Consider the following 24,755-nt stretch of genomic DNA (forward strand, 5'->3'; position numbering starts at 1 on the left):
AATGAACTCCATTGGCTCAGCCCTAATCCCATAACAGTTGTCCATGGTTCTATCATACATACAGTCATCTGATCTATCTTAAAGCCATTTTTTGCTGGCTACTGGCCCACAGCAAGGAGTTCCAAATGTTATTTGCATATAATTTGACTAAAAACTTCTCTGCTGCCTGTCCATTTCAGTGGATGAGCCACCCTGGTCTTCCAAGGTCAACCCGATCTACCTGAGAGCCTTTTAGCCTTGGGAAGAGATGTGTCGGCCTATGGAGTCTTCTAGCCGGTGCCATGACAATTACAGCTCATGAGAGGCTGGGTGCCAGAGCGCACAGCGAGCAGAAAGACTTGAGAATCGGTTGTGATTTCCTTTCAGTGACCCTGTGTCCCTGCTTTGCTAGAGGATCCTCCAGTTCGGCACGTCTGTGGGTGGGGTGGCTCTATTTTTAGGAAAGGGATATGAAATTCTTGGCTGGTTGGAATCCCAGAGGTCCTTGAAAACGAGACTTGTGGCAGAAAATAATGTGTTATCTGGAGCTATTCTGTGAAGCCGGAGTTCTGGATAGAGATAGATCAGTGGTCAAAACCTCTGTTTTGCATGCATCAATCTTGGATTGATTTTGAAATCTGTATTTTTCAACCAAAAGGGTAAGTATGAGACAATGGTCTAAACTGGGGCAGCCTTTGCAAAAAACCTATTTGTTCTTTCCCTGGTAAGTTGAGATTTTTCATCCATGTAAGCAGTTTAAGTAACAGGTGCTTAGCATAGATTTTCCCTGTCACTGACAGTAGATTTATCGGCCTGTAGTTCTTTAGTTCACCTGGGTCACCTTTTTTAAAGATGACTTTTTTAAAAAAAAGATTGGAATAATTATTGATCTGAGCCATATTTCGGGGATGATTCCATATTTATCAGTGAGAGTAAATAATTGAGCTAGGGGTTCTGCCCACCAGTCTATGAAAGTCTTAAATAATTCTATTGGTAGACCATCCTGCCCTGGTGACTTGCCTAGTTTAAAACTATTAACTATTCCTCTAATTTCTTTCTCTTTCACCCTTGGCCGCTCCTCTAGTCTGTCCAGTTTGTTATCATTGCTCTCTTTTCCATTCAATTCACCTTGCAGGTCATTAAATAGGGATATGAAATCCTGGGTCCATTTGGATTCTGCAATTGGTGGAACAACTAAATGGCTGCCAAGTTTCAGGCCTCCATACACTAACAACCAAAACGCTGTGTTGTTTTTGTTTTGGGTGGAGTCGAGCAACTGGGACCATTTTTGGGAGGCATATTTTTTTCTTTCCGGCCAAAATACAAATATATTTTCGTTTTTCAGCAAGGTAGACAGTTCAGTACAGTTATCTTAGAAAATTTGGCACATTTTCTTTTAAGTTGAAAACATTCATCGTCGAACCAGGGTCTAGTTCTGTATTTAAATGCCCTGACATTTGGTGGAATGTTGAGTTGTTCAGACATTTTGAAAATTTCACTATATACTTTCAGAATGTCACTACGAGAATTGATATTCTTTAGTTTAGACAGCACCTGGTTTCTCAAATCAACTGTAAGTTTTTGCCCCACTACTATACTCATTTCCTGAGACCATTTAGTTGAGTCATTTGCTTGTGTTGGCAAAATTTTGTGCTATTCCAATTAGTTGTTTCTAAATTGAAGTTGAAATTTATAGACATCAGCAGTGGTTGGTGATCACTTTCTGTATGCGTCCCAGTTTTGAAGTCCACTATCAGATTTACAATATCGTAAGGGACGCAGGTGATGTTGTGAGCCTAGGACTTGTCGATCAGAAGGTCGGCGGTTCGAATCCCCGTGACGGGGTGAGCTCCCGTGGCTCGGTCCCTGCTACTGCCAACCTAGCAGTTCGAAAGCATGTCATGTGCAAGTAGATAAATAGGGACCACTCCGGCTGGAAGGTAAACGGCATTTCCGTGCGCTGCTCTGGTTCGCCAGAAGCAGCTTAGTCATGCTGGCCACATGACCCGGAAGCTGTACACCAGCTCCCTCGGCCAGTAAAGCGAGATGAGTGCCGCAACCCCAGAGTCGGTCACGACTGGACCTAATGGTCAGGGTTCCCTTTACCTTTTTAAGGGACCAGTATGTATCTTCGAGGGGGGAAATATGTGAATTCCCCGTTTCTATCCCCAGCTGTTGAGCCATTCACAATTTGTAACTTAAAATTGTTACACAGCTTGAGCAAACATGTACTTTCCCTGTTTATAACTTTGTCTCTAGAGAGTCTTGCTATTTTCATTGAATATGCAATATCATCGGAGGTATTCCAATTTAAAGTGGTACGTAATTGTTATCAATTCCCACCCTAGCATTTAAATCACCTGCTGTTACTAATGAGGGGTTTGGGTTTCCATCTGTCAAATTTTCAACGTAAGAGTTTAATTGTGACCAATTTTCTACGGAGATAATGTTTGTGGTAGGGGGGATATAGACATTTACAAGCAACAAGATATCATTTTTAGTAGTTAAAAGTAGAGCTTGTGCAAATGAAGAGCATTTTTCTAACTGTTTGACTTCAAACCTTAGATTGTCTTTAACCAGACAGCAAAACCTGCTTTGGATGCAGAAGGTCCCAGGTTCAGTCCCTGCAATCGCCAGGCAGCGAGACCCCTGCCTGAATCCCTGGGTTGCCATATGTCCTCTTTTTCCAGGACACGTCCTCTTTTTCATGGGTAAAATGAGAGTTGTCATAGCCATCCATAGTTAAAAGTAGAAGTTGGCAAATGTGTCCTCTGCATGGGTGCTTAATCTTTTCTTTCGCTTGCCACTTCTCTGCTCTGCATTGCAAACCATGGGCTCTGCTTCCCGGCCTCTTCCCCCTGCCCACCCCCCCGGGCGCCACAGGCACATTTACTTTTTGGTGTGCCAATGGCAGTTCTGCGTAATTTTATTGTGGGTTCAGTGCTGCTCAAACACACAGGTTTCATGCAGCATCCACATGACATTGTCCTCATCAAAATGCCACCGCATATTATTTTTACGTTTAATCTAGTTAAATGTTTAAAGAGCAGAAAGGGATTAAATAAGATATGGGGACCACATTTTGATGAGGACAGCATTGGATGGATGCTTCAGCAGCTCTTAGCCACAATGGCTATGTTCTCGCTCTGCTGAAGGCAGCGTTCCCCTGCACACCAGTTGGTGGGAATCACAAGTGCGGAGTGAGAACAGGGTGCTCAGACTAGATGGGCCTTTTTGCACCAGCAAATTCACCATAAGCTGCCACGTGGAAGCCCTCCAAACCACCAACTCTCAAAGAGTCGTTCCTCAAAAACCCAAGAAAGTTCAGCTAGAGGCATTTGTGTGTCTCATGTACCACCTGTGGCACAAAAGAGGGGTCTCTTCCAAGCCCTGCAACACCGCTTCCTGTCCATTGAGGCACACACTCTATTTTGCACTATAGCAGCTCTCCCATATTAAAATGATTTTTTTTGTCTTTCATACTTGCAAATTAGCATGACAGCATTTTAAATGGAATGTGCAACATTGGGGAGACCTCTGAGGTTTCTGAGATGTGTCTCATGTTTATCTATGTTTTACCAAATTTTGGTTATAATTAGTTATAAACCAAACTACTGTAGTTTTTACAATTTGGTGTTTATTTCTTCTACTGCTTTATCTTTTCTTTTTTGAAAAAAAACCCTTTATTAAATTTCTTTCACTTCTCCAAGGTGGCAAGTGCCACTCAGGCCATTTCCAAACATTTTCTTTATAATAAATGCCTACTGTAAAAGCTAAGCCAACACTAAATAAAGATTCCCAAACCTCATTTGGTATCTCCATCTGATTATCTTTTTGTGGGATAACCAGCCTCGTATAACCAAGATGCTAATTAAAGTCTAATTAATGCATGAAGGGGTTAATACCATAGAGTAAGATGCCCTGCTGGGCTTAGCTCTATCCTCTTTCCCTCACCTAGGGAGGAACCAGGTAATCAAGGCTTTGTTCTCTTCCAATCTACCTGAAAAGCTCAGCATGTGAAGAGGTTTGAGCCTCTTGCTCCAGCTCGCCTGCATGGCTCTCACCAGCCACTCTTCAGTTCCTATACCAATAATCTATAAACCTTTACCCCTTTATAACTAAGCTAACTTGCCTTTGCACATTTTCTGAAGCATATGAATCTGAACTTCACAGAGTTTGTAAGTAAACTATTTCTTTACTTACCAAATGTATGGTTCCCCCCCCCCCCATGCTTGGAGAAGAGGGAAACTTTGGAAAGAAACTTTTTCAGGGGACATTTTAGAACTCACCTGGAGGGGCACATATTTTAAAAGTCTAACAGCCTATATTTCCATGCTTTAGTTTGCTGCATGTTTTGCGATTTTAAATCTCTGCTAATAATGTCACGCGCATACGCAGAAGTGGTGAATCGCCCCACGCGCAGACACAGGTTGCGTTCGCTTCTGGATGTGAACGGGGCTCCGGAACTGTACAATGTGCCTGTGCTTCACTCTCCCACTTTCGTTAGTTAATATTTGATAGATAATTTGGTGAGGGCTCCCCCCCCCCAAAAAAATGTATTCCCAATTAACCTTTCAAATTCCATTTTTGTTGTTGTTCTTAATTCTTAAATATGTTTTCATTTGTATAAATTGGAACCGGGTGGGGTGGGGTGGGGAGGTGACTGTTCACATTCATCTAAAATTTGCCAAACATTTTCAGCTATAAACCTAATTACAATAGTTTCCAATGTCTGTGCATCTTAAGAGTTAACTACCAATCATTTCAAGGGCATTGTGCAGCAGAAGTGCTTCTGGATTGTGCTCATGGGGTCAGATCTCTCTGCCTCCCACTTTCCCCAGTTTTAATGACCACCCACATCTGCCACTTCAGCCACATCCTACATTTTTATCCTGCTGTTGCTCAAGAGCTGTGGTTGGTTTACATGCTTCTCCTCCACCTCAATTTTATTACTACAACAGCCTTCGTGGGCGAAAGAGGATTTGAATCTGGGTTTCCCTGGTCCTCCCAGTCTGACATTCTAAGCACTACTCCATGCTGTCTCTTGCCCTGAAAACAAGGTTGTATCTCACCACAGACACACCCAGGACCTTAAGGCACTCTATTCCCACCTTGTGATTTTAAAAATAATTATCAGGATTTAATTTGTACCTCAATCTCTCCCTGGCATCAGTTTTCAATTGCAGCGCATAGTGAGTAGTGGACCAAGTGTGAATGGTCCTTGAGCATGAGTAGAGTACATAAATCTCATGGCAGAGTGAACAGTTTCCAGGTCAGAGGGTCAAGTTTCTTGACTTACCTGAATCCCTGGCATCTCTTTTTCTCGAAGGTAAACCCTTCCCACTCCACCTCCCTGAACTGCCCCCCATAAAATTGATTTGCTAATAAAAGAGAGTGAGAGAGATTCTGCAGGTAAAACTGTTTTTGCTTTCCATTAGTTACACTTAGGAAAATGAGCTGTTTTGACCTTGATTTAATGGAAAAACTTATTATGACTCAGTTTGAAAACTCTTTGAGGCCACATGAGAGCAGCAGCAGCAGCCGCCGCCGCCATGTTCGCAGAGCCAGTCCCCTCCAACTCACATTCCCCAATTCCCTGGTGCCTAGTAAGACAAGGATAGTTAAGCATGTGCAACCCCCCCTCCCCCTGCTCAATTAAACAACAGAGACACATAACTTCCATAATATACCCCTTTGCCATTATGACTATCTTTTAATGCTTGATGAACTTCTTGTAGTCATTTGCATGCTTGGGTAAAATGACTTTTGCCAGAAATGACTCTTTAGAAGTTTGTAGGGTCAGAATGCAAAGATCAGACTGGCTGAGTCAGTTTAACCAGTGGTGCTCACAGTATTCTATTGCGGGGGGGGGGTCACATTTTTTTTATATGTGGGCTCTAATCCGAAGGGCTTGCCTGTGCATATACTGACAGAATGGTGTACAGACATCTCACATCAACCCTTAATAGCTAATCACTGGCTGAGCCAATCACTGTATAACCTTTTGACAGAAGTGGATGAAATTTCCAGACATAGACAACATTAGCTAAGTGGATGAAGCCTGTCCAATTTCAAAGAGGTGCAAAGTGGGATGTTCCTTCTAAATCTCTCCCCAAAACAGTGTGATTGGACGTGAAAATTGAGGGCACTGTTTGGAAGCTTCCGCTGTCAATACCAAAACTACACTCCCTCCTCTCCCTCCCTCCATCCTGATGTCTTTCTCATATCTCCGCAAGCAGACTGTCTGTGTCCCTCCAGATCTCCAAATTGGCTCTGAAGCTTCATAAAGAACCAAATTCTGTTAGGGATTATTCAGAGAATTCCCGCTTTGTTTCAGGAAAGACCCGAGTATCCCCAAAGCAACCCACTTAAGTTAGAGATTATGAAAACCAAGTGCACATCCATAATTAATACTACACATTTCTCCTAAAATATTCAGGATAAAAAAGTTTTTTATTGTTTCCCAAGACTTCATGAGATTTGACTTAGAGAAAGCATGTTTCAGAGATGCTGTAAGTTAAGAGGTAAAACTGAATGCTTTACTCTCCTCCAAAAAAACAAAATCTTGTGCTTCAGCTTCAATGGAAATTGAAGAGCACATTGTAAAAAAGATTTCAAAGACACATTTTGCAGGGTAAGCTTTTGTGAAAACCCACCTCCCTATTTTGACAAAGAAGACTTGGGGATCTGTAGTCCGAAAGAGCTATCATCAACATAGCAAGCTACTTTACAGTGACTCAGGGCTTGTCCACACTTACGCTTGCCTTGTGCCTAGAAAGCCCTGGTCTGGGGGGTTTTCCACTTGACCCGCACTTTCTAGGACTGGTCCAAACAGTTTTCCCCTTGCCCATTCCTTTCCCAGGGAAAATCCACTCTTTAGCACTACATGCATTTTCCAGTGTGGACAAATGTGTAGTTTGTTCCTTAAGTATCCCATGAAGGCAAGAACGCCCAGACCATCAGGGGGGGTCTCTGATGCTGTGAAGATGACCTGCATATGGACATTCTCTCCTTCATAGGATATTTTACTGCGATAAAGCGTTGTCAATCAGGAAGTGGTTTGATTGATGCTATTTGAGCAGGCATTCTTCTTGACAGGTCCTCAGGGCAGGGGCTGTTTGGAGCAGGTGCTCAGTTTGCCCCTCTTCTCTTTGCAGACAGCAGCGACAGCGAGCTCGAGCTCTCGACCATCCGGCATCAGCCAGAAGGGCTGGACCAGCTCCAGGCTCTGACCAAGTTCACCAAGAAGGAGCTGCAGTCCCTCTATAGAGGCTTCAAGAACGTGAGTGGGAAGCTTCCACTGGCTTCTTGCACCCTCCCAGGCATTTCCTGAACTCCAGACTTCCCCAAGCCGCGGGAAATCTCAGAGCTTCTTTTCAGGAGACCAGATTTTTCTCTCAGGGTGGGCCTCTGAAGAGTCCCAGTGTTTTTGTGCCATCTTGTTTGGATAAGTGTTTTTACCCCGCTCTTTGGATGAAAAGGAGCTCCTAAAGCAGTTTACAAAGCTTCATAATCAAGACAGTCTCTGCTTGCAGTTTAAAAGATGTGGCACAAAAGGAAAGGGGATCAGGAGGCAGAAGGAGGGAAAGGAAACTCAGGCACTGGTTCTTAGTTAAAAAGTTCTTAAGAGTGTTCTTTCTGGCAGGGGTGGGAGAATCAAGTTCCCTATAACTAGGAGTTTCTAACCTGCACACTACAAGGGGTTGTAGGACTACATCTCCCATCAGCCACCATCAGCCAGCATGGCAGGTCGTCAGCGATGATAGGAGCTATAGTTCAACAATATCTGGAAGGCTACGGGTTCCCCTGTCCCTCCAATATCCAGGCATAAGAAGAACAAATCTACCCAATGGACCTAAACCAGTTAAAGATGTGATTTTCTCTCCCTGTGGAGCTGTAGTTCCGTGAGGAAAGACAGGGAGCTTTGGCAGAGACTTGGATTATTGAGCAGATCTGCCCAAGAAGCCTCGTCATTTGGCTTCAGCACCAAGTGCCTTTCAAGAAACCACCCTGCCTTCTGTTCCATGTATCTTTAATCACTGTTTCCTGTAATACTTGGCTCTCGGGCATCATCGAAATACTAAGTTAATTGTTTCTCTGCCGGCGCATATTATTCCATTTTCACTGGGATCCATCTCAGAATTGACTGATGAATCAACAGCCTTTATTTTCTAGACAGACTTTCATGCTGCAACTTTTTTAGTATTTCGTAATGGAGAAGGTTTGACGTTCCACTTCCTCTGAATTCCTGACACTTGAATTTGACTGCAAGGCCTTCTTGCACCCCAAGTAAAAAAACAAAGCCCCCAGTTTCCCTTCACCTTGGCAGTCAGATCCTATAACTTAGTTGCTCATGCAACACATAGTTAATCTACGGAACTCACTCCCACAGTGATGACCACCATCTTAGATGGCTTCAAAGAAGATTAGACAAAAACAAGGGGGGAAAGGCTATTAAATGGCTCAGGAATGCAATGCCTCAAGGAGATAATCTTCTGAGGCCCTTCTCCAAGAGAGGTCCAGAGGGTGACAACATGAGAACAGGCCTTTTCTGCAGTGGCCCCCTGTGTGTGGAATGCTCTCCCCTGGGAGGTTCGCTTGGCGCCTTCATTATACACCTTTAGGCCCCAGGCAAAAACATTCCTCTTTAACCAGGCCTTTCGCTCTTTCACACCCAATGCCCTTTTAATACCGGGGGGGGGGGGGGGGGGTTGTTGAGTTGTTTTTGTTTTTAATTTGATTATGTGTTGTGTGTTTTTATATTGTGATTTTAAGTTGTAACCATCCTGAGACCTGTGGGTATAGGGTGGTATGCAAGCACCATTATCATCAGTGCTCCAGACCATGATGACTATGTCCTGCCTCCACAAGAGTATTCTGAATACCAGGCACTGGGACTCACCTGTGGGCAGAGTGCTCATGCGCTCGTCTCCTGCTCGAAGGATTCCCACCAGCATCTTGTTGGCCACTGTGCAAACAGGATGCTGGACTAGAAGGGCCACTTGGGGCCTGATCCAGCAGACTTGCCTTATGTTCTTAACCCCACACAGCTTCCTGGTGTGAGTGTACATGACTTACTGAAGACCTGGAGTCACCAGTGTGGTTCCCACAGGGTTTTTTTTTATGGTGCTCACAGGGACACACCCCTTGCTTAAGCCTCCTGTTGTTCACAATAGAGTAGGTAGCCATGTGTGTTTAGTTGTGGTGTGCAGTGGGCCCTCAACAATTTATTGGGATTGCAAATGTGCCCGTGAGAAAAAAGGCTGGCAACCCCTGCTCAAGACTGTCTGCCCCACCTCACATATCCCCATGCATTAGCAAGGTTGCCTGGAAGAAACAGGGGACTCAGCTACATAAGTAAAAAACCAGGATTTGAATGCATTATGTAACACCAGATGGTGCCAGAGAGCAGAAATTTTGTTTATACGCGATTTTCCATAGGGTTTTTTTTCTTTTGTTATAATGATCTAATTTCTGACTTCTTTATAGCATTTATTCCTGTGTATAGATTCACCCAAAGTCTATACACATGTGGCAGATAGCACATAAACCTCCACATGAAGGTGTCATTCTGGTCACGTGGAATCCTGTACCTCCTTCTTCTCCATAGATCAGGGTGGCATCCTCCAGATGTTGTTGGACTCTTAGCTCCCACCAGCCCCAGCCAGCATGCCCAATGGCTATAGTCCAGAGCAAAGGAGGGCAGCACATTACTGATCCCTGCTGTCATGGGTGTGGCTAAGGGGGCAGGGGGCAGCTGCCCCCCCCAAATCAAGTAATTCAATAAAAATACTTAACTGAGGTTCAGCCCCCCCATAACATGAAGCCGGCCCCCCAACATAAATCCTGACTATGCCCAAGCCTGCCATAGGTGGCCATGCTAATTCCTGGGGGCCTGGAAGTGGGGCTGCAAGTCTGCATCAGGAAGGGCAGGCTTGCAGCCCCACTCCCCAGGAACCATGTGATGGTGACACATTTCCTGCGTATCAGGCTGTTGCTAAAGGCACAGGAGCTGGGCCAGCAAAAATGAAAGGTGGCCAGAAGACAAGTGGAAGTCAGAATGCCTGCAGCTCTCATTTTGGAGCTGGTTTAGGGGGAAGGGCCATAGCGCAGTGGAAGAGCGTCTGCTTTGCATACAGAAGGTCCCAGGTTCAGTCCCAGCAGCATCTCCAGGTGGGATTGCGAGAGACTCCGTGTCTGAAACCCCATCGCTGCTGAGAATATTGAGTTAGACCAGTCATCTGACTCGGTAAACAAGGCAGCTTCCTCCAGGAAGGACTGCAGCTCAGTCCTTGGCATGCAGAAGGCCCCAGGCTCAGTCCCTGCCGCCGCTGCCAGGGTAGGGCTGGGAAAGATGCCCTGCCTGAAACCTGCCCCTGCAGTCAGTCTGACAAAGTATAAGGCAGCTTCCTGCATTCTGTGTTGCGCATTCACAGCTCTCTGCAGAAACAAGAGTGAGTCACAGTGGGTATCTTTAACTCTGTGTGTGCAAATTACGCATTACTGAGTTTGAGGACAAATTAGAGCAAAGCTTTATGTGTAGTCGTCATAAGACATATGTGGCCCCTGATGCTTCCCGAAGTCCCACATTCTTCCATTCTGTCAGTGACTAGTTGTTTTTTTCCTGTTAATTTCCTCAATTTACCTGACTTTAAAAAAAAGCTCCGGCTGCCTTTTCTATGGAAGAGGCAGCTTTTTATTACATTTTTTAAAAACTTTTTACCTGCTTCTATGGCTTGGAGAAAGTAAGTTCCTTCCCTCAGCTTTCTGAAAACCAAGTGGGATACTTCTGCAATACTACATATGCAATATATGTGTCTGTGTGTGGTGTACTAAAGTTAGAAACCAGTAGATGGATTGGTCATTGTAAGGACCTTCTGTATACTTAATTAAGAGCAACCCTTTCAAATTCTTTTGTTTTTGTTTTTTTAAATATTTATTGAATTTTATAACAATTAATGATACAAATCTTATTCATCATGTTATTTACAATTATAACCCTATCAAATCCAATCGGGCTTACTTCTGAGTAGACCTGCATAGGACTGAAATTTCTAATGTGAGGTACCCATGGGGAAAACGGAAGCAGGATTATCATTATTCCATATTGGTTCATCCAATACCCTTTTCTCTCTCCAGCTACACCTAGCTCTGGTTCTGCCTGCCCCTGGCACGTGGTTCCTTAAGACGTGATGGAGTCGACTCTGTGGGGCAACCTAATTTGCTTGAGGGTGGTCTTGTGATTTTTGTTTTGGGTCAGATGTTGGGCCATAACAGAAAGTGAGGGTTGGGGGTGGAAGTGCACATGGGACCTGAGTGAGGCTTTGCTGCTATTTGCCAGGATGGCCAGTGGGTGAAGCTCCAGAGGGTAACTTCCTTCTGACTTGCATTGATAGGAGTGCCCCAGCGGCTTGGTGGATGAAGAGACCTTCAAACTGATCTATGCTCAGTTCTTCCCGCAGGGAGGTGAGTCTGGGACTGATGTCTTCCTTTCAGCTGCTATTTGGGTTAAGGCACTGAGCCCCCTGTGAGAGTGATGCTGCCACAAAGCTTTCCCCAGAATGGCAGTCCATGCAAAAGCAAGAATGCCTAGCCAACTTCTAATGCTGTGCCTCTTGCCAGCCTGGTGCGCTCCAGCTGTTATGGACTACAACTCCCATCAGCCTACCAGGTTGGCACAGTCTGCTACATATACATCCAAATATGTATTGCTGCCTATATTGGCTGGTGAAGGCAGGTGAACATGGCAAGGATGTGGGTGGATTCCTATGGTAAAAATACCCAGGTACCTAAGCAGAACTTGAATAACCATCAAACCAGTTTAATTCCCCCAGGGAATTCTGGGAACTGTAGTTTTATTAGGGGTGGTTATATCTGTGCTTTTGACCAAACTGCGGGAGGCAGTGGAGGACAGAGGTGCCTGGCGTTCTCTGGTCCATGGGGTCACGAAGAGTCGGACACGACTAAACGACTAAACAGCACAGCACAGCATATCTGTGCTAGAAATTGTCAGCATTCTTAGCTCCCTAACTAAGGTGCCCATTTAAGCATTGCCAAAAAAAGCAGAAATGTATCACCAAAATTATAGGACACAGATTTGTATATAAAGTTTGAGTAATTGTAATTTGATGAGGATGCACAGAATTATTTGTACGCTATCCCCTGGTCAAGGGGATGATAATTAAACCAGTTTAATTTGAAAGATGGATGTAATTGTGCCTATAGAAAGCATAGCCAAGACCAGTGAAACTTGGGTTCAAATCCTTTCTCTCTCATGCACAACTTAACCTCAGGATTATTATTTTTAAATAATATTTATTAAGTTACCCAATTTAACAATACAATAAAGGTAACATTAAAAACATTCCAAATTATAAAACAATCAAACAGTCCAAACATTAAGCCAAATTATATATCTTTGTTTGACTGAGGTTGGAGGATTGCCATCATCTCACATTTGCACTGCTTTCTTAATTAGTCTAGGTGATTCCTATAAATCAATCCTATGTTAATCCTTCGTTCGTTTTCACAGCCTCTGAGTTCGTCCCAACTTAACCTCAGAATTGCTGTGATGATAAAAATGTGATTATAAAAAAATCCCTTGGATGTCTTCTTGAGTCCTCAAAATAAATGCAGGACATGGATAAATGGCCTCAGCAACATGGGGACATTGCTCCAGGAAGCTGTGTGGTGGCCGGGCAAATAATGTGGTTCCTTCACATGTGCTATTCCATCTTGCCCAAGAGAAAGATGTTGCTGTGAAGCAGGTCCTTTCCTGCTGCTAAGATGTGTGAGCCAGGGAAGGGCCGTCACTCAGTGCTAGAACACATGTTTGCATGCAGAAGGGGCTGGGTTCAGTCCCCAGGCTGGGCTGGGAAAGACTCCCTGCCAGAAGCCCCTGAAGAGCCCCCGCCAGTCAGCACTGACTAGGATTGAGGAAGATCTGTGGCCCCATAGATGTCGCTGGACTCTGGCTCCCATCAAGCCCAGCCAGCAAGCTGCTTGACTACAACTCCCATCGTCCTTAACCATCATCAAGGATGATGGGAGTTGGAGTCGAGCAAGTCTGGAGGGCTCCCACCATGCTGAGCTAAATGAACCAACCCGCCTGGCAGTATCCAGCACCTTCCTGTGTTCCTGCTTTGTAGGCAGAGTGAATAAGCAAGACCCCACAAGCCCCTGTAGCCCACCTGCTTCTGCTGTTCCCTCTGCAGATGCCACCATGTACGCGCATTTCCTGTTCAATGCCTTTGATGTGGACCGGAATGGAGCCATCCGCTTCGAGGTAAAGTGCTCTTGTCTCTGTTCCTTGGGTTGTGGCTCCAGGCAGTCCTTGGTGAGCCATTTGGGAGGTAAAAAGCAATGGGACAGGTGGGGAAGGCCTCTCTTCTCGTGATCTACACGCCAACAATTCTTTTGCTGAACATCACCTTGCTCAAAGAGGTTACAAAACCCTGCCAAACCTGTTTCCCAGAGGCAAAAGTAAGGGTGAACAGGTATACTCTTAATCTGCAGGCTGTTGCTCTGTGGAAAAAACCCAAATGGGTGCCATTTCTTGGGTGCCATTTCCCAGACTTAAATATACCCCACAAGTGTTCCATTTTAAACGGGACATCCAGAATCCCAGAAGCCAATCCCAGCTTCTGTTTGCATCCCAGAATGTCCCTTTTTCAGTCCTGTGTGAGTCCTTGCCCCAGACCAAAAGAACCCTGCTGAGAGCCGGATCAGAGAGCTGGACCAGAAAGTATATCCCTTCTGATGTCCTGATTTGGGGAATGAAAATGTTGGAGGGTATGCCTTCAGCCAATGCACCATATTCACCAGGACTGAATGGGGGAGTGAAGGGGGAGGTGCAGAGCAGAGAGGCACAGGTTCAGCAGCAGTTGGCAACCTTTTGGAGCAGTGGGCACATTTGGAATTTGGACAAAGTGCTGTGGGTGCAAGGCACAAAATGGCAGCTACAGGGGCTCGGCATAATGGCAAGATCAGAAAAAGAGGCAGGACCACAAAATGGTGAGGGGATGCCCCCCCCCAGACACACCAGCTGCCCCATCAATGGGAGAATGGCACCCACATCGTCTACTGCTGCACCTGCTGACGAAGAGAAGTTCGTTGCACCTCTCCTCTGTTCAGAATGGATGAAACCTTTCACAGGCGCCATAGTGCATGCAGGCACATGGGAGCATTCTGTTGGTCTCCCCTGCTCTGGGGTCAGTATATCCCCTGCAGGCTTCCTTTGCCAGAGCCAGCTCCCAATTTTGCGGCAGAGGGGCTTGAGCAAGATCCCTTAGGAGAAGGAGAACTCTGGTCCTAAACCTTCATTGCCTTCCATCTTCAAGAGAAGAAAAGGCTAAGGACTAAATCCTACACAAATCCGGAGTAGAGTCCCTACGACAGTTGGATGGCACCTTCCGGCAACTCCTGCAGCCAAGCTGGTGCCAAACCTCTTGCTCTGCTTTCCTTTGGACCACATCAGCGAGGCTGGGGGTGGGGGGAGGTCTTGGCATCTGGGCCGGCCAGGACCTCCCTACACGCTGCCCAAGCTTGCACCCCAGGGAGGTCACTTTGGTGCTGCTAACACAGAGGTTTGATGGAGGCACACTTCACTGTCTCTTGAGACAGACAGATGACAACAGCAACAACATATAATTAACAACTATTAGTTGTGTACATTGCTTCCAAGAGGTCTACTCCAGTATGAATAACATTGGATGCAACACAGAGTTGGAAGGTGTCAGCATAAAAACCGCTCTTGAATCTGCAGTAGAAAAGCCTTAATTGGCCTTAAGGAAATTCACAGACGTAGCAAATTTCAGAGAAGCAGGGAGAGTTCTAGCGTCGTCGGGGAGGTCCTGAGACTTTGCAGATTATACACAGTACACACGTTACAAAGGCACTACATGGAAAGGCTGTAACTCAGTTGCAGAGCATCTATCCTGCATGCAGAAGGTCCCAGATTCAGGCCCCAGCATCTCCACGTAGAATTCAGAGAAACTCCATCTCTGGATCCCTGGGGAGCCACTTGAAGGGCTTGTCCACACGTCTGTTTGTTCTGTGCTTTCTAGGCATGGGTCCCAGTGGTTTTACACCCCCCACCCCTGCTTTCACTGGGAAACCTGCTGTTTACCGCTGAATGTCAGTTGGGCTTCCTGTGGATTGACGCTTCTTCTGATTCAGTGATTAACAGCAGGTTTTCCTGGGGAAAGTGGCAGGGCATATGAGAAACCTCTTGCAGCCGTCCCTAGAAAACACTGGGCAGCCAGCTGGATCAAAGGCCTGAATCAGCACAAGGCCGCTTCCTATGCTCCTGTGTTCTTACTATGGCTGGAAGTGGCTGCCTGGGAGTGGAGGGGAGGTGTGCTCTTTTCATGGGAGCTGCACCATGGGATACCCAATTGCTCTGCCCCTTCCTCTCTTGCAGGATTTTGTCATTGGCCTCTCCATCTTGTTGCGTGGGACGGTGCATGAGAAGCTCAAGTGGGCATTCAACCTTTATGACATCAACAAGGATGGCTATATCACCAAGGAGGTGAGTTTTGTGCATTTGTGTGTGTGTGTGTGTGTGTGTGTGTGTGTGTGTGAGAGAGAGAGAGAGAGAGAGAGAGAGAGAGAGAGAGAGAGAGCGCGCTTGTGCTCTGGCATCCTTGAGGCTACCTTTTAATATGTCTCTACTGTCCTTACTTACAACATAAACCTTTTCTGTCCCTGGTAAAGCGTTGTCCTGTGTTGTCCCATCTTTGCCTTTGGGGATGATTTGTTAAAACTGTCCTTCTTGGTAGTATGAAGTTTTTAGAGTCTCTGTTCTTCAGGGTTTAGCTCTGGGCTCATTCAGATGACACCTATTTATTGAGCATTCATCCTGATTGTTTGCACAGCTCTGTACTTCATCAGGTCAAGGTATTCAGATGGATACTGGGACCTTCTGCATGCAAAGCACATACTCTCCTACTGCGCCACAGTCCTTGAGGTTTGAAGAAAGGGGTGGTTTAAATAGGAAGCTGCCTTATCTCAAGTCGGACCACTGAGTCCATCTAGCTCAGTAAAGTGTGCACTACCTGGCAGGGGGTCTCGAGGGAGGAGTCTTTTCCAGCCCTACTTGGAGATGCTGGGGATTAAATCTGGGGCCTTTTGCATGCAAGTTAGGTGCTCTAGCCACTGAGCTACAGCCTCTTCCCCGGCTGGAAGTCAGGGCTGATTAAGAAGTGCAAAAATCCTTTACATTACTCTTAAGCTTCTTGCCTCTGAGCAGAGTCACACTAAAGAGTCCACCTAAGACAGAAAAGGACTGGGGAGAAAGCTGGCTTCATCCAGCCTCTTGACTGCTCTGAAAGCTTTGCTGTCCTTCTCTGCCAGGAGATGTTGGCAATAATGAAGTCCATCTATGACATGATGGGCCGCTACACCTACCCAATCTTGCGGGAAGATGCTCCCATTGAACACGTGGAGAAGTTCTTCCAGGTAAGGGGACTGGGGGTGTGGGGCCAAGAAAGCAGCTGGGAGGCACTGAAAAGGAGCAGGCAAGGTGAAATCAGGGGGCGACGGAAGTTACAGGTGCCTGAAGCTGTTGTGTAGACACAAAAGTCCATGGCAGGATGGTGCAATTCTCCGCAAGCGCCTGCTGTGTGTTTTCCTTCCAGGTGTATCTGGACCACGACTCCCATCATCCTTGGCCATGGCCCATGTTGGCCAAGACTGAGGGGCACTGGACTGTCTCACCCCAGATATCCCTGCCTGACAACTGCAGTCCTCAGCTGGGGTATTGCATGCCCCAGAGCTGCACTTACTGTGCATGCCAGCGACTGAGGGCAGTATCCTGTCAGCACAAGGATTTCTGCTTGCGCAGTGAAGCATCCCTGCCACACATCTGCCACACACCTTTAGATGTGCTCTGGAGGGTTGGGGAACTCCTAGAACAGATTTAGGGGGCTGTAAAGAGAGGAGAGGAAGGAAAGTTCAGTTGCACAAGCAGAAATCCCAGCAGTGACAGGCGGCCTTAATTGGATACCGCCCTGAGGGTTGCATCCAGTGCTTTTTCCCCAAGGGGTACTCAAGGGTATGCGGTACCTGCACCTCTTTTTTTAGTTTAAAAGTGTGACGCTTGTAACAACTTCATGGTGAGCACAGACAGTGCCCAGCTGAAATTAGCCAAGCACCAAGCCTTCTGACATTGGTTGAAGATGGTTTTTGTTTAAGAAGGCTTTCCCCTGTCATTTTATGGAATAATAAACATACAGTTTTCGAAATGGTTTTATTGCTTTTGTTTTACTGAGTTTGTAATCTTTTGCATTTTATCTTGTTTTGCTGTACATTTCTTTGGGAGTAACTTTTTGTGGTTTATAAATCTGCAGATAAATAAATAAATAACTGGTGGAGGCCCCACGTTCTTACTTAAGGACTTCGTAACTCTCTGCTTCATGTTTATGAAGCAAGCATTCTGGTGAAACAAAACTAGCCTCAGCTGGGGGTTGCCGTTTACTGAGGCTGTTCTGTTATGGAAGTTTGAGTGGTGTCCATCAGAGCACATTGGGACTTAACAGCATTGCTGATTCAGACTGCCAATGGAAGCAGAGGCAGAAGCTGCAGGAAAGGGGAAAGGGAACCTCTCAATAGACTGTCCAGCGGGGCACTGCGGGCATCTCAGGCAGGCTTGCACACCCTGGGGGAGGAGAAGGGTGGGGCAATGCATTTATAGGGTCTGGACTCTGCATATCTGGGTCAGGCATCTGTTACTCACACAGCCCATTTTGCATTTCAGAAAATGGACAAAAATCAGGATGGCGTGGTCACTATTGAGGAGTTCCTAGAGACTTGTCAGAAGGTGAGCTCAAGAACAGCCCCACAGAATCCTGCAGCAAGACCCAACAGCCTGGTGCTCTTTTTCAAAGGGGTGGGGGCGGTGTGCTTTGTTTATTTAAAAGCTTTAAAGCTTTTCTGTTTAAAGGGCCCAATAATACCCACTTTCAAGCTGAGTATGAAAATCTGAAATCATTGGGAACACTTCTTTTAATTTTTTTTTAAATTTGGAGGTGTTGGCAATTCAAAACTGATTCAAAGTGACAGTGGAAAAGTAGCAGTTGTGCTGGTTTGTATAGTTGTCACGGACACCGTCCAATAGGCACTGCCCATGGCTCATGCCTGCCCACCAGAGGAAATTCAGCCATCATGCTTGTTGAGGAAATAATCGCTGGATTCCACTATAACTCCATGATCTTCCATTATCACAGTGTTTCCAGAATGTCAGAGAGCTGGCACATTTATTGCAGAATTAAGATGGGAGGGACACGCTTTCCCTCTTTGTGTAAGGCTTGCCCACTGCATGAGTCACTGATCTGGATTTGCCTCCTGGTTTGTGGATATAAGCCCAGATCAGTGACTTAAGCAGAGATGTAGCAAGCAGCCTCCTCTGATTCTGCTGCCTCTTTGCATTGAAAATCATTGAGCCATCTAGTCAGACCTGTTGCAGAGACAAGCAGAAGTACCCATCCCCATCATGGGCTGATTGAAGATGCTAAGGCCACAGTGATGAATCTTGCAGGGTGGCACTGGGCACCCTCCTCTGTGTAGATGAGTGCTTTGGGCTTCCTTACCAGAATCTTTAATGAGGGTGTAATGTATTTCTTACTGCATGACGTTTGGGAATTCCTCTAGGATGAGCCTAAAAATGAACTTTGTTCACATTTTTCATCCCAGCCTCTGAGCAGTGCTGGTATTGTGCTTCTTCCCAGCTGGCAGGCTCCCCATGGGGACATCTGGTCAGCGCCTGGGAGAGCAGGAAACTCAACTGGATGGGCTGCTGGCCTGACCCAGCAGGTGCTCTTCTTAGGTTCCTAGTCAGTCACTCAGACCTCCTCTCTCTCTGTCTCCCTGCATCAGGATGAGAACATCATGACCTCCATGCAGCTGTTTGAGAATGTCATCTAGGGCGCCACCACCAGGGATCCTGCCACGTCTCTCCCGCCCCACCTGCCACCTTGGCCTGCACTTGGACAGACCTCTTCATCTTTCTTGTGAAGCACACACGTCTTTCCCAGGAAACAAAGAAAACAACCAAAAAACTCTTTTTATATCTCAGGGTGGGGGGAAATAAAAGACAAAAAGGGAAAGAGATACTGTTTGCTTGCAAGATTTGCTGGATGCTCACAACTGAATGTCTAGGAGCCGAGGGATTGGCGGGGGGGGGGCGGGGGGGAGTGACTGGGCTCTTACAGGAATCTCTGGTACAGCAGGGAATTGCTCCGGAAGAAGATGTCTCATCGGCCCAGGGAAAGATATTTTTCTAGCAGCATATTGGAGAAGGGTTCTGCTTTTCTGAGAGTGAATGGCAGCACTTCTCCTCCCCCAAATTTATTAAGCTCCATTTCTCAAACACCAAATCCTTCAGTACTTGAACAGGGCCGTTTCCCCCTTCAGAGTTGTGCTCTTGCACAGCTGCTGTTCATTTCAGCCAGCCTTGAATAGGGAACTACCGTTTTGCACACCTGCCATCCCTCATGGGGGGCCATCTCTGCCCACCCCCACCCCCCAGCTGGGCCCTCCTGCTCCATATTCTGCATTTCACATTCCCCCTCAGCTGAAGTGAGAGGAACAGGAGAAGGACGCACAAGTCGCTTTGGAAACCCTGACTCCTGACTGACTGTGGCCTGCAGTGGCTGATGGGAGGTGTGCAAGAGCAGCAGAGCTCTCTGGCTGTGTGCTAGCTCTGCAGGCAAGTCCTTAGATCCTGATCTCCGTTAGCCAGTGCTCGGCTGACATATTCTCATGGAAAGCAGGAGGATGGCATAGACTTTAAAGTCCTTGCTGCGTATACTCCCTGCTGCATACACACACACAACCTTTAAAGCAAATTTGAAGCATATTCTTTCCCTCAAAGAATTCTGGGCACTGTAGTTTGCTGTTCCCAGAGTTACAATTCCCAGCAACTCATGACAACAGTGCCCAGAATTCTCTGAGGGAATGTCCTTCAAATGTGCTTTAAAGGCAGAGGGTATACACAGCATATGCAAGTGGTCCCACCAAAGATATTTTCCACATTGGTCTGCTCCATAGCTCCTGGGCATTTGCTCTTGGATGCATTCTAAGGCATAGACACAATTTATGCAGGTGCTTGGGATACATTTTACAGGTCACGTAAAAGGCATCCTGGCAGGTGTCCCAGAATGCTTTGTAATACAGTGGTACCTCGCAAGACGAATGCCTCGCAAGACGAAAAACACGCAAGACGAAAGGGTTTTTTGTTTTTTTAGTTGCTTCGCAAGACGATTTTCCCTATGGGCTTGCTTCGCAAGACGAAACGTCTTGCGAGTTTGTTTCCTTTTTCTTAAAACCGTTAATACCAGGGTGCACCCGTGCTTCGCAAGACGAAAAATCCGCAAGACGAAGAAACTCGCAGAACGAATTAATTTCGTCTTGCAAGGCACCACTGTAAGCATGGCACAGAGAGATCGGGAATGTTGAGAATCCTGACTGCCCTTTCCTGACCTTCCTCTCCCTTAATGAGGAAGTCCAGGGATTGCAGAAATTTGAAAAGCAGAGATGAGTTGACCCCCCTCCCGTTTCCATTCTTGTTGCACATCTCTGCCTGCCTCTTGGTTTAATTTAGGGATTCTACCATTACTTTTCATTTGTACCCTTCCCTTACAAGTTACTGATATACACCAGCACATATTTGCGCTGATCAAATCACAGTGCAAAACAAAAGCAAAGTGAGTCCTGATGTGATCACATTACAATTCCATTTTGTGGTGCAATTTAATCAAAACACTGATGTCCATTAGTAATTTGTATAGGAAAGGAAAATACCTGAACTGGAACTTGCAGCAAACTCTGGCTTTGCAGGAGTCTGTACAAAGCTCAGGAATCAAAAATTCAGAATGACTGATTGCTTATTCCAGAAACCAGATCAGGGAATCTGGGATGTCAAAACCCGGAGGGGGAGATTTCATGAGCGTCCCTAAAAAAACCACCATCCGTGCCATAAACCCAAAATGTGACCAGACTCAGCACTTCAAAAAGGAGTTGGCCCTACACATTGCAATGTCCATTTCATATTTCTCCTCTTGTTCTCTCCAGTCGCAGATGGCTACAGTATTGCTCCCCCTGTCACACACAGACTCATAGAATCGTAGAGTTGGAAGGGACCTTGAGGGTCATCTAGTCCAACCCCCTGCAATGCAGGAATCTCAGCTAAAGCATCCATGGCAGATGGCCATCCAGTCTCTGCTTCAAAACCTCCAGTGAAGGAGAGCCAATACACAATCTCGCTGCTCTGATTGCCTTGGGCAAGACAGGGTCTCATTGCCAACCAGGCTACAAAGTGTGGTTCCCTTGTCCTCTCCCACCCACACCCCAGATCCCTCTCAGGATGTTGTGAGTTTGTACTCAATGCTTCCTGACATATGTACAGTATAAGGAATGGCCGCATGTCCCACTAGCCTTTCATTCCAGCATCTCCTAAACCTCCTTTCACAGCACAATATGGGGAGACAGTCGCTGGTTCTTGTTCTCTGTAACTACTTGATATTCAGTCACTGTATATTTTAATAAAATAAGCATCAAAAAAGACCAAGGAGTTTCAGCCCATCGTATTTCTCTAGGGTTGCTGAGATGCCCTTACATTTTGTTCCAGTAAACCAGTGTTACCCAATGTGCTGCCATCCAGATCTTGAACTGCACCTCCTGCCATCCCTGATCACTGGCCATCCTGGCTGGAGATGATGGGAGTTGGAGTGCAACATCTGGAGGACCACAAAGAAGCCACTAAATGGGTAAGGATTAAACAGCTTCTGAGTGATGGAAGTGTGTGTGTGTGTGTGTGTGTGTGTGTGTGTGTGTGTGTGTGTAAGCAGTTGTGGAAGAAATGTCCAGGTGCTCTTGGAGTAATAGGTGAAAAGGACCATAGCTTAATAGTAGATCATCTGCCTTGTATGCAGAAGACCGCAGGTTCAGTCCCTGGCATCTCCTGGGAATGTTCCCTCTGAAACCCTGGAGAGCTGCTGCTAGTCAGTGTAGACAGTACTGAGCTGGATGGACCAATGGTCTGATTCCCAACTTGGGCAAAGAAAATGCTGCAAGGACATTAGGACTGAGATAGCAGAGTTGCACTTTTTGGCTCATTTGGTTATAGCAGTTCAGGAGAGCTGGGCATGTTTAATACTGATTTCGGTGAAACAAAGTGCTAAACTCTTGGGCATGTTTACTCACAAGTGAATCCCACTGAGCTTACTCACAAGCAAGTATTGTACTATAACACTCATTTGGGATTCAGGCGTAGGCCTCGTAACAGTATGGGATTGAAGTCATAAATGCACATAACTGCACCCGGTTGGGGCCATTGCACACTCTAGCAATCGTCCATTTTACTTTAATTTTTAAATTAAACATTAAACCTGGTGAAGCAGCTGGATTCTTAGGGACCAAGAAACCTGCAGACGGGACCTGAGCACAAGAGCACTCATCCTCCACCTGCGGTTTCCAGCAACTGGCATTCCGAAGCATTATTGCCTCCAGCTGTGGAGGCAGAGCAGAGTCATCCTGGCTGTGAACCCATGAATAGCCTTCTCCTCCATGACTTTATCCAGTCTTCTTTTAAAAGTCATCCAGATTGGTGGCCACCACTTGCTTCATTGGAGGTTCTAGTGTTATGAGAAAGGGAGATAGACTTTTCTCTGCTTTCTCCATGCCATGAATCATTTTATGAACTTCTGCCATGTCACCTCTTACTTGCCTTTTCTCTGTACTAAGAAGTCACTGCAACCTTTCTTCACGGCTAGAATGACTCTTGTCCTGCAAGTACTTCTGCACTAGGGAGAAGCTAATATTGCTGTACTGTCCCCATTGATGGAGATGGCCCAAGTACCTGACCGTGCTTATATTGTGATTTGGGCATTGTTATTAACTCCATATTGGGGGGGAGGCAGTAAGCGTGTGAGGGCGCCACGTCTGAGGAAGAGGCTCCCACCCCTGCTGCAGGGTGGCCCACTGTTAAGGTTCCCAAACAGCTCGTCAGAATGGTGTGCACTGTGAGAGTTGGGTGGGGCTTAGGGTTGCCACCTGTCCTGTATAACACAGGATTGTCTCATATTTCAAAGTAAAATGCTATGTCCTGTATTGTAGTTTGTCCTGTATTCCCCATATTTCTGCTATGCTGCTGCTGCTGCTCTCTCTCTCTCTCTCTCCCTCTCTCTCTCTGCCAAGCTATGACAGAGAGTGGGGGGGGGAGTAGCTCCCCACAAGGTTTTCCCCACCCCCACCCCTCCCGCTGTTTGTTTCTTTTGCTCGGCTCTGCCAGCCCAGGGGGGCCGGGCTGTTGTTTGGGTTTGTTTTTGTTTCGCTGCCGGGGGGGGGGGAGTTCCTTTTTTGTCTCTTTCTTTTGGATTTTGTGATTTATGTGGAATTGTTCAGTTTGGTTGCGCATAATTTGATGTTTTATTTATTGCTAATGACTTCTTTCGTTATGCCGCACTTAGGCATTTTTTCATGTTGCAATCCGCCTTGACCTGGGGAAAGGCGGCAGACAAATAAAAGTGTGCATATCTGCATGCATATGGGGGGGGCCCAGTAACATTGCGTCACGCTACCCTCGGCGTCAGAGGCTGCCATGGGCTGGTCTTGGCTTCTCGAAAAACCTTCTCCAGCAAAAAAAACCAGACCGTTTAAGGCGCCCTTGGGCGCTTCCCCGCCCCGCCTCCTTTGGCCCCCGCTTATCTGGGCGAGAGCGAGATGCATGCTGGGAGTTGCAGTTTCTGCGGAAGAACTACTGGGGCGCATGCGCCGACCAGGAAGCCCGGGCCAGAGGTCGCTGCGCGCAGCCGGACAGGTGAGGGGCTGCAGTTGCTGCAGCGGCCAAGGGGGCTCCGCGGCGGCAAAGGGGCCGGAAGCCTTTTGTCCCGGGCGGGGGTTTCGGGACCTCCAGTCCGGCCGCCCCTCGCGCAGCGCCCGCCTGCCGAGCGAGATCGGGGGAAGCAGCAGCAGCAGCGCGCGAGGCGGAGGGCGCGGCGACCCTTTCAGGCATCGCGTTGCGTGGCAGGAAACCTCCGCGGCCGCGCACTCTCCGCTTTTCGTACCTCTACGGCCACGCGCACCTGCTGAGGCCGCCGCCGCGCTGCCCCCTGGGAGCTGTAGTCCACGCGCCTACCTGGGAGAGAGGCTGACCGCCCCCTCCTCCTCTTGGGGGTCTCCGGGGGGGGCGGGGGCAGCAGGGGCACCGCCGCTCCGAGGCCGCCTTGGCCCTGGGGCGCCCTCCCATCAGCCCGGCCAGGGAATTGGCTTGGTTTCTTGCCTTTCCTCCGAGGAGGCGCCGCCTCGAGTCCTCTCCCTTGCTTGATCCTCACAGCAGCCCGGCGGAGTAGGCCGGGTTAGGCCAGGGGTCAGGAAACCTTTCCAGCAGGGGGCCGCTCCACTGTCCCTCAGACCTTGGGGGGGCAGAACTGTATTTTGGAAAAAATTAATAAATGAATTCCTATGCCCCACAAATAACCTAGAGATGCATTTTAAATAAAAGGACACATTCTACTCATGTAAAAACACGCTGATTCCCAGACCGTCTGCAGACCAGATTTAGAAGGCGATTGGGCCGGATCCGACCACCAGGCCTTAGTTTGCCTACCCCTGGGTTAGGCCAAGAGGGAGCAAGTGGTCAGCTGGCCCAAGGTCACCCGGTGAACTTCATGGCTGAATGGAGATTGACCCATAGAATCAGAATGGTAGAGTTGGGGACACCCTGAGGGACATCTAGTCCAGCCCCCTTCAGTGCAGTCTCTGTCCCAAGGCTCCTAGGC

At 47.0% G+C, this 24,755-nt stretch overlaps 2 protein-coding genes and 1 long non-coding RNA gene across 7 annotated transcripts in view; all 3 read left to right on the forward strand.

The window, feature by feature from the left end:
- Positions 1-19,084, forward strand: part of KCNIP3 (potassium voltage-gated channel interacting protein 3) — a 115,928-nt gene extending 96,844 nt beyond the window's left edge. For 4 of the 5 annotated variants that reach the window (XM_081921367.1, XM_081921368.1, XM_081921365.1 and 1 more), the window contains 7 exons: positions 7,137-7,261; positions 11,376-11,445; positions 13,194-13,264; positions 15,401-15,508; positions 16,333-16,437; positions 17,735-17,797; positions 18,853-19,084. In XM_081921367.1, the coding sequence (XP_081777493.1) occupies positions 7,137-7,261; positions 11,376-11,445; positions 13,194-13,264; positions 15,401-15,508; positions 16,333-16,437; positions 17,735-17,797; positions 18,853-18,900 (590 nt within the window). In that variant the 3' untranslated portion in view covers positions 18,901-19,084. The remainder of the gene's footprint in view (positions 1-7,136; positions 7,262-11,375; positions 11,446-13,193; positions 13,265-15,400; positions 15,509-16,332; positions 16,438-17,734; positions 17,798-18,852) is intronic. The other variant, XM_081921366.1, reaches the window with a different exon arrangement.
- Positions 19,085-19,684: 600 nt separating this feature from the next.
- Positions 19,685-21,540, forward strand: LOC309375585. The gene is made up of 2 exons (XR_014170960.1): positions 19,685-20,150; positions 20,406-21,540. It is a non-coding gene; the product is annotated as an uncharacterized lncRNA (long non-coding RNA).
- Positions 21,541-23,708: 2,168 nt separating this feature from the next.
- LOC309375551 (oxaloacetate tautomerase fahd2, mitochondrial) overlaps positions 23,709-24,755 on the forward strand; it is a 13,862-nt gene continuing 12,815 nt past the window's right edge. Inside the window, exon 1 of the mRNA XM_081921370.1 lies at positions 23,709-23,794. Within this exon, the coding sequence (XP_081777496.1) occupies positions 23,744-23,794 (51 nt within the window). The 5' untranslated portion in view covers positions 23,709-23,743. The remainder of the gene's footprint in view (positions 23,795-24,755) is intronic.

Source organism: Podarcis melisellensis (assembly GCF_964234715.1).
Source record: "Podarcis melisellensis genome assembly, chromosome: 8".
Lineage (NCBI taxonomy): Eukaryota > Metazoa > Chordata > Lepidosauria > Squamata > Lacertidae > Podarcis > Podarcis melisellensis.